This window comes from Nyctereutes procyonoides, unplaced genomic scaffold (assembly GCF_905146905.1).
Source record: "Nyctereutes procyonoides isolate TBG_1078 unplaced genomic scaffold, NYPRO_anot_genome, whole genome shotgun sequence".
NCBI lineage: Eukaryota > Metazoa > Chordata > Mammalia > Carnivora > Canidae > Nyctereutes > Nyctereutes procyonoides.
Genome location: NW_026574910.1, coordinates 17,302 through 26,676, shown reverse-complemented (window position 1 = coordinate 26,676; position 9,375 = coordinate 17,302). Strand labels below are relative to the sequence as shown.

Sequence of the window (9,375 nt, the reverse complement as noted above, 5' to 3'; positions counted from 1 at the left end):
CATGGTGGGGAGCCTCAATGGATGTGGACTCCACAAGCTCTTCGGCTGGAATAGGGTGTCCCTGGACCTTTTCTTGACTCTAGACCTATGATAATAAGCAAGTGCTTTATGCAAATTAGCTTCCTGTCTATCCCTCCCCCATGGTCACCTGCAAATCACATGGGGGATCTTGAAAGGGACAGATGCTGGGACATCACATACACAAACGTCTGCAGGGTGGCCTGGGACCCTGATTGTCAGGAAGACATCTTTGACTAGATCACCTACCTATGACCCTGTTGACCTCCACCCCAAAGTTCCTCACTGAGAATCCTGACAGCTCTATGAGGAGATGGATACATTCTCCAACTCCTGGCCCTGCCTCTAAATCACCTCAACTCTGACCCCTCTCTGGAACATTTTCTTCTCTCCCCAGGGACATTGCTCCTTATTTCCTTGGAGGATCCTAGCAGCCACTCCTCCATCCATGAGGACACTGGGAATCTCAGAGTCCATGTGACAGATATAGGGATGGTGCTCTCCTCTTAGTTAATGATGGACAGTGTCTACAAATAGTCCAGGGGGTGCCAACCCAGAATGTCTCTTTATGAGAAATGAATCCAATACTCTGTGAACAAGTGATCCTCATGGGACATTTTGAACTCCATTTCCCTTTTTGCTCTGCTGAGGATCAAATGGTCCTGGAAGGCTGGGGAAGGAACCTGGAGAAGGAGGACTGGCAGGAGCATAAGGATTCTCCAGAACAGGAGAAGATGAGGCTCAGGCCTCGTGTTTGCCCCAGTGTTAGATACCAAAAGACTGACATTCATTTTGGAATTACCTGTAAATTGTTGGTTTGATAAATCATGCATGTTTTTTTCCCTTTCTCTTCATGTTTGAGAGCCTGAACTCATATCAGAGAACAATACTCATGAATTTCCTATTAAACTAAGGCATCTCTGACACTTTAGAAGACAAAAGGAATTTCACATCTATCAAATTTTGAGATGACGAATGGTATTCATACAAAAGAAAAAAAAAGAACTGGGAAAGCTGAAAAAACTAACAATATCTTTCTCCATAGATAACTATAAAGTAGTGATATAAATGAGAAAATCCAGTAAGAAATAACAACTGAAATGATGGCAGATAAAGGATTCAGGCACTCACTGCATATTTCATCCAGAGCACAATTGGAAGTCATAGTCCGAGCAAGGGTCCCTGAGAGTGTCCACCTGGACACATTGCCCCAGGCCTTTCCCAGACACCAGCGTCCTATTGACTTCCCTGTGGGGCAGACCTGGAGGGGATCTGCAGCCAGAGCAGAATGGAGGGATTGATAGACTGGAGACAGAATCACCCAAGTCCCCAGGAATCCTCAAAGGCAGGAAGGTGATAGAGCAGCGCCCCCTGTGGGTCCTGAGTGATCATACATGAGTCAGGCAGGAGCATCCTCTGGGCTGTCTGGTACCTCTGAGAGGTCATAATGATGCAGGCTGACCAGGGTGCTCTAGAGATCACTGTGTCCCCTGTGGTACATCCTGTCACATCACTGTTCTCTCCCAGAGGGCATGAAATATAGTTCATCTTGAATTAACTGGGGAGTCACAGTAATCAACCAGCCTCCCTCACCTTGAAGGGAGCCCTGAGCCACACCTAGAACCTGTCTCAGGCATCCTCAAGGCTACCGAGGTCAGAGGAATCATTTCCTACTGGGAAGGTCTGGAGCCACTGGTGAGCACAAGGATTGGAAACTGGGTGTGGAGGACTCAGGGCCCAGGAGCCCCTCGCAAAGTTGGAAGATGCAGACAGAAACCCTGTCCCCTGCTGGCTTAGGGTGATGCAGGCTGTCCCTGGGGAGAGCTGTCTTGGCTGTGCTGCTCATCTTGGAAGGACCATGCCGATGCACTCTGTTCATGAGGGTCTACGGTCCCCAGGAGTCCCATCAGTGGGACGAAGTGTGAGCAGATAAAGCTTCAGGTGCCCAGGACATAAAAAACAAAAACAAAAACAAACCGAAACAAACACAAACAACAAACAACAACAAAAAACAGTGAGGTATAGCTTTCCTGACACAAGAGAAGTCATTTTAGTCCCCAGCTATATTCTGGGATCGCTGTCCTAGTGTCTCTGTGTTCCCAGCACACATCTTGCAGATCTACCTAAGATTTAAAAAGAAATACAAAACAAACAAACAACACAAAACCCAATCAGTACTTGAGGATTTTAACAGGACAAAGAGAATGGGGACCTGACAGTCTCTACCAGGCCAGGAGAGATCCTGACCACATCAGAGAACACAAATAAGTGCTGAACCCCCCAGGGCTGATTCAAAGGAAGCCAGGCCCTGCACTCCTTACCCCAGATGAGGACCATAACCCTTTCTGGTTTACACTGGCTCTGGAGCAGGACCTCAGCGCCTTCCCCCTGTGGGACAGTGACCTCTGCTTCACTCCTGAACAAAAGAAACTATTTGGGCAGCCCCAGGTAGCTCAGCTGTGTACCACTGCCTGCAGCCTGGGACATGATCCTGGAACCCAGGATGGAGTCCCAAGTCGGGTCCCTGCATGGAGCCTGCTTCTCCCTCTCCCTGTGTCTCTGCCTCTCTCTGTCTCTCTCTCTGTCTCTCTCTCTGTCTCTGTGTGTGTGTCTCATGAATAAATAAACAAAATCTTTTAAAAAAAGGAAAGAAACTATTTAACTTTTCTCCATACCTGATCCCTGCAAAACTCAATATCTGTCATTGAGCACTCTTATACTTTTATGACAATATATTTATTAGCACAAGGTTTTAAGATTCTGTTTTTTATAAGAAGATATAACTGGAAACATTGGTTATATTACCAAGATGTTTACTACAATGTCATACTGGTTTATATGTATAAATTTTCATATATATATATATATACATATATATATATATATTATTGGAGTTCGAATTGCCAATATATACTATACCACCCAGTGCTCATCCCATCAAGTTCCCCCCCACATGCCCATCACCCAGTCACCCCATCACCCTTCCACCGCCCCTTAGGGGAAAAGGAGAGAAAATGTGTGGAATAAATTAGAGAGGGTGACAAAATATGAGAGACTCCTAACTCTAGGAAATGAACAAGGGGTAGAATGTCATATTTGAATGAGACATATGCATCTGTATACATCGATGCACACATAATCAAATATGACCTGTCAGATTTAGGGAAGTAGCATTGACTTCATGGATCCAGTATAACCTCTTGGAAATATCATCCTACAACCTTCTTACAGAGTTTCCAACAGCTTTATCAGGCTAGTCAGGAGGTCATGTCCTGGCAGGTGCAGGATTCTTGGGATATTTGGGTACCTCAAGAACAGAAAATGCACCCAAGTGTATACGTGTTTCAGGCTAAGTCTGATGACAAGTTTGGCACAAGTTTTGGCTTCACTTCTATACTGGAGGAGCTGTTAAACATTTCATCCAGAGGTTTTTCACAAAAGTTGCAGCAAATTACATTTTAACAAGAGCCTATATGTTCAAGTGCCATACTTGCTGCAACTATATTTAGTAGAAATGAGGGTGTTTGTTGAGAAAACGTATATTTCAATGACACATCTGAGTAAATACTTGATGCGATTACTGTTCATTATAACCTGAACTTGATCCTGATTTTCTCTAGCTTCCTAAAATCTATGGCTACAAGTCTGAAAACTAGCATGTTGACTTTTCTCCCACCTTTGGAAGTGCATTCAAACTGCCCTGAGGTCCTGAAAGCTAACTGCAAATCCAATGATACAACCTTCAGAGAAGTCACCACAGTCGCTCATGCAGAGGTGGTCTTCATGCCAGTGGCTCTCTGGGACAGAGATCACCAGACACATTTGAAGTACAAACCAGGAAAGTCTGTTAGATGGTCACAGCCTTCTGTCACTCTACCTGAAGACGACATGAGCTTGACATCAAGAAATCTTCTCCACTGGTTACCCTCAGAACTCAGAAACTACCTACAATTTCATTCGATCATTTACCATCCTTTTTTCCCCCATACAACTGCCTCTTGTTTAATACCTGATTTCTTGAACCACAAGCCTGACTTTGAGAATGCACCTCCATCAACCCCTCCTGAAATGGGTTTAAATAAACTTGCCATTGTCAGGAGAGGGTCAACAAAACTGAACAATCTGCTAGCACAAGTTTTAACACATGTATCTTTGGGGAAATTTCAGAGAAGGGAGGGAACTGGCTAATCATAGGCTGCCCCAGATTGGACCCCATTGGCATGAACGTTAGTTTCACTTTAAACAAATGAAACTCAGCAGATTTAGGAAAAGCTTTTTAATCCTCCAAAACTGCCAGCTTGTACCAGGAAGAGAGCTATGACCAGGATCCCTCTTTACCTAAGACATGTGTCTCTATAGCACGACAACCTCTCTTTTCCAAACAAATCCTCTCCCCTTCCCTCTAATGCACTTTCTCCTCTTTGGTCATCAGACTGATGCCCCTCTCCTTCACTCACATATGTGTCATGGTGCCTGACTGTCTTTGGAATTCTCCACGTCTGTGTGGATACCCACTATGTAGGCTATGAAGTTTGATTTTCTTCTGTTAAACTGCCAAATTAGATTTATTAATTCTTTATTAATTCCTTTTTAAATAATAAATTTATATTTTATTGGTGTTCAATTTACCAACATACAGAATAACACCCAGTGCTCACCCCGTCAAGTGCCCCCCTCAGTGCCTGTCACCCATTCACCCCCACCCCCCGCCCTCCTCCCCTTCCATCACCCCTAGTTCGTTTCCCAGAGTTAGGAGTCTTTATGTTATGTCTCCCTTTCTGATATTTCCCACACATTTCTTCTCCCTTCCCTTATATTCCCTTTCACTATTATTTATATTCCCCAAATGAATGAGAACTTATGATGTTTGTCCTTCTCTGATTGACTTACTTCACTCAGCATAATACCCTCCAGTTCCATCCACGTTGAAGCAAATGGTGGGTATTTTATTTTTTAAAAGATTTTATTTATTTATTCACAGAGACAGAGACAGAAACAGAGAGAGAGAGAGACGCAGAGACACAGGCAGAGAGAGAAGCAGGCTCCATGCAGGGAGCCCGACGTGGGTCTCAATGCTTGGTCTTGGTCTCCAGGATCACGCCCTGCCCTGCAGGCAGCACTAAACCGCTACACCACTGGGGCTGCCCTGCACTGAGGTTTTAAATGCCGCTTCTATCATTATTCTCCATGCAGTCTGCACAGATCTGTGAACAATATACTCGTAATTCCAACTGCGTCTTCACAGTGACATCATCATTGAGTCTTAGCCAATGCACATTGAATAGATTTTCTTTAAAAGAACATTCATCCAATTTATGTGCACATTTGATCTAGGGGATGACCAATACGCAATCTCTTCCTCTGGATTCTTGGCAGAAATTCTCCAGCTGTCACATCTTCCTGCTAAAACACCCTAGCACGTCTGCCCCTTGTGCTCTGAGGTCAGTGGCACACACACAACCAAATGTGGCAAGGCTCCTGGGGACCTGTGTCCATGTGGGGGAGGACAGATCCTAGGAGGGAGTCACTTCCCACAGGGTGGGGAGAACTAAAGTTTAAAACAGGTGAAAACAGTGAAAGATGGCAACGATGTTCAGTGTGTAACCTTTCCAGGAAAGAGCATGAGGGCTTCCACACACAACCTGGAGAATCCACTCCCTGGGTCTTCAGTATTTCAGGAAACTCAGAGAAGGAGAGGGCTGCAATCAGGGTCATCATATCGGAGGAAGGTTTCAGCATCCTGCGCAGAAGAGGCCACTTGTACATGGGAACCCTTCACTCCTCTGGATGTGACAGTGATGTCAGACAAATTGGTGTAGCGACACCACCTCAGTCCTCAGTGGCCCATCAAAATCTAAGGGATCCGTGGCAGAGAGAAAGAAAGAGAGAGAGAGAGACAGAGAGACAGAGAGAGACAGAGAAAGAGAGAGAGAGACATAGGCAGAGGGAGAAGCAGGCTCCGTGCACAGAGCCGGATGGGGGCCTTGATCCCAGGACTCCAGGATCATGCCCTGAGCCAAAGAGAGACACTTAACCACTGAGCCACCCAGGAGTCCCTCACACCGAGAAATGAGAGTGTAGCCTAAAATCTATGCCACAGTCATGGGAGACCACATGCGGGGAGACTTGTCCAGATCATAGGAGGAGAGTGGACAGAGCTCTGGAGACAGGACCTGTGTCCTATGGGCAACTGATCCCCATGTCATGCAGGGTGAGGTGGTGTCAGGATGCCAGAAGGCGATTGAGGCATATTTATGAGGGGTCAGGCTGGATCAGAGCTGGGAACACCACCTGGCACTGACTGTGGCCTCTGCTCAGGGCTCACAGTGGGGACCTCCCAAACCACACCCTAGCCCGAAACAGCCCCTCCCCTACTGACCCCCAGACATTCTCAGGCAAAGGGACCTGACCCAGGACCAGGGAGGGGTCAGAGAGCTGGGGTCTCATTTGCATGGGAGGGCCCCTCCCTCTCTCAGAGGATGAAGAGGGGAAGGGAGAGATGAGGGGAGGCTCTGCTCAGCTGAGGGGCCACTGAAGACAGGATCCGTGATGACCTCCACCATGGGCTGGTCCCCTCTCCTCCTGACCCTCCTCGCTCACTGCACAGGTGACTGGATGTGGGACAGGGGGAGGGGTCCTGGGAAGACATGTGGGATCCAGACTCCAGCATCACCCTGTCTATTTCTGTCTTTCTTGCAGGTTCCTGGGCCCAGTCTGTGCTGACTCAGCCGGCCTCAGTGTCTGGGTCCCTGGGCGAGAGGGTCACCATCTCCTGCACTGGAAGCAGCTCCAACATCGGTGGATATTATGTGAGCTGGTACCAACAGCTCCCTGGAACAGGTCCCAGAACCGTCATCTATAGTAGTAGTAACCGACCCTCAGGCGTCCCTGATCGATTCTCTGGCTCCAAATCAGGCAGCACAGCCACCCTGACCATCTCTGGGCTCCAGGCTGAGGACGAGGCTGATTATTACTGCTCTACGTGGGAGAGTAGTCTCAGTGCTGGCACAGTGCTCCATGCCTGTGAGGAAGTGAGACAAAAACCCATTTACCCATCTGCAATGTGAGCGAGCGCCCCAGCAGCTGCCTGCTTAGGCTCCCGCTGGGATTCTGCTCATTCTTCAGTTGATGCCCTGAGCCCAGGTGCATCTTGGGAACCTCCTGGGAATAGCACTTGCTTCATCATCTCTGACCTCAGAGTCACTCAGAGTAGCCCATTATACACAGAGGGTGTCAAAGGAAAGAGAAAGTTTTGTCCTCGTGTTCAGGGACAGGTTCTTTTAGGCTACTGTACATTCACTTGTCATCTGCTGTTTTCTCAGTAAATGAAATACTCTTAGGTCGCGAAGCTATCATGGTCCTTCGGCCCCATCCCTGTTCTGCTGATGCACATGTCAGCTCTTTTTGCAGCTGGGATCATTATTGCCTTAGCTTCAACCAGATGATGAGTTCTTCTTATTTGATGTTTGAATGAAACACATAAATCAATGCACACTCAGAAATATAAAAGGTAAAAAATAAAGCTTTCTCAAGAAAATCCCCACGTGAAACTTTATGGAAACTTTATTCATAATCAATACAATTCAAAAAATAAAAAATCTGCACACTTTGTTTATACCAGATTTTTATAAAATGACCAGATTTGAAGTAACGAAGTTTTACTCCAACCTGATGTATAGTCGTAGCGGGTGATATTAGTCAACATTTAAAGAAATAAGTTCTTAAGTTCAAAAGCATGCATGAATATTAACTGCACATTTCTTCAGGATGAATAACATAAATGGCTAAATTCCACATCATGGGAATTTCATTGTATTTTGGAAAAGGCGGGAATCTAGAGGTGTAAGGAGGCCAGGAATTGACAGCAGGTGGAGGAAGGAGGAGGGTGAGCGTGTGAGGCAACTGTATTCCTGGTGATGTCACTCTCCTATAGGGTACTGTGACAGTGGCCACACCACACTGCTTTGTGGTCACATCTCAGTAAAACTGTACTCCAGACCATAGCACCTTCGTGTAAGCAGAGAATGTCATCTAGGAGTCTGGGGTCCATGACAGAGCTCACAGGGGAATATCATCCTATCCACTTTCCCAAGGAGGTGTGACCCCTTGTCCCCAAAGGGAGAGGACAGGAAGGTGTGGACCTGAGGGAGATTGAACAGGAAGTTTGAAAATGGAGCAAAGAAACTGCACGTGAGCCCCTTAGGATGACAGAGTGTGTCCCCTGGGCTGAGGGCTCAGTCCCTGTGATGTGTCGGGGCCAGGCCTGGAATTGAACCATGACGTCCACAGTCACAGATGATGGGAGACATCGTTTCCCCTTCAAGAACAGAAAGTCCTCTGTTGTGAGGGTCTCAACCTCTCCATAGCCAGTGTGGAGATCGGACCCGCCCTTATGATTCTGGAGACGATTGCCCTAGGTCCTTCAGCTACAACACCAGATACTTTGAAAACAAAGGTGGATTACTTATAAACCTATAAATTATACCACACACCTGGGGCCATACACAGAGGTCATCGTAGAGACAGAGCGAGCCTGTGGCCTCCCCACCAGGAGTGAGGACAGAAGCTCTGCTGACAGAGAAGGAGTTGGGTTGAGAGACATCACAGAAAAATAACACAAATATTTGATTTTTCTATACTTTTTAGACATTTCAAATGGATCTGGTGTTGACCAGCAGGCTCTTACCATGGAGACAGTCCACAGGGAGTTACCAGTGATGGAAGGGTCACTTTTTTTTTAATAGTAAATTTATTTTTTATTGGTGTTCAATTTGCCAACATACAGAATAACACCCAGTGCTCATCACGTCAAGTGCCCCCCTCAGCGCCCCTCACCCATTCACCCCCACCCCGCCCTCTTCCCCTTCCACCACCCCCTAGTTGCACCCTTATGCTTTTGGGTGCAATAGTAAATGGGATTGACTCCTTAATTTCCTTTCTTCACTCTCATTGTTACTGTAGAGAATTGCCACTGATTTTGGGGGCATTGGTTTTGTATCTTGCCACAATGCCAAATTCCTGTATGAGTTCTAGCAATCTTGGGGTGGAGTTTTTTGGGTTTTCTATGGACAATCATGTCATCTGGGAAGAGGGAGAGTTTGACTTCTTCTTTGCCAATCTGAATGTCTTCTATTTCTTTTTTTTTTTTTTTGCCTGATTGCTGAGGCTATGATTGTTAGTACTATGTTCAATAGCAGTGGTGAGAGTGGACATCCCTGTAGTGTTCCTGATATTAGGGGAAAGGCTCTCATTTTTTCCCCATTGAGAATGATATTTGCTATTTTCATTCATAGATGGCTTTTAAGATGCTGAGGAATGTACCCTCTATCCCTACACTCTGAAGAGTTTGGATCAGGA

At 46.3% G+C, this 9,375-nt stretch overlaps 1 gene segment (V, D, J or C); it reads left to right on the top strand.

Annotated features, from left to right (window-relative positions):
• Window positions 1–6,543: 6,543 nt before the first annotated feature.
• LOC129500922 (immunoglobulin lambda variable 1-40-like) lies at window positions 6,544–7,085 on the top strand. The segment is given in 2 exon segments: window positions 6,544–6,625; window positions 6,718–7,085. Coding segments are annotated over 2 exon segments (426 nt in total).
• The last annotated feature ends 2,290 nt before the right edge of the window (window positions 7,086–9,375 follow it).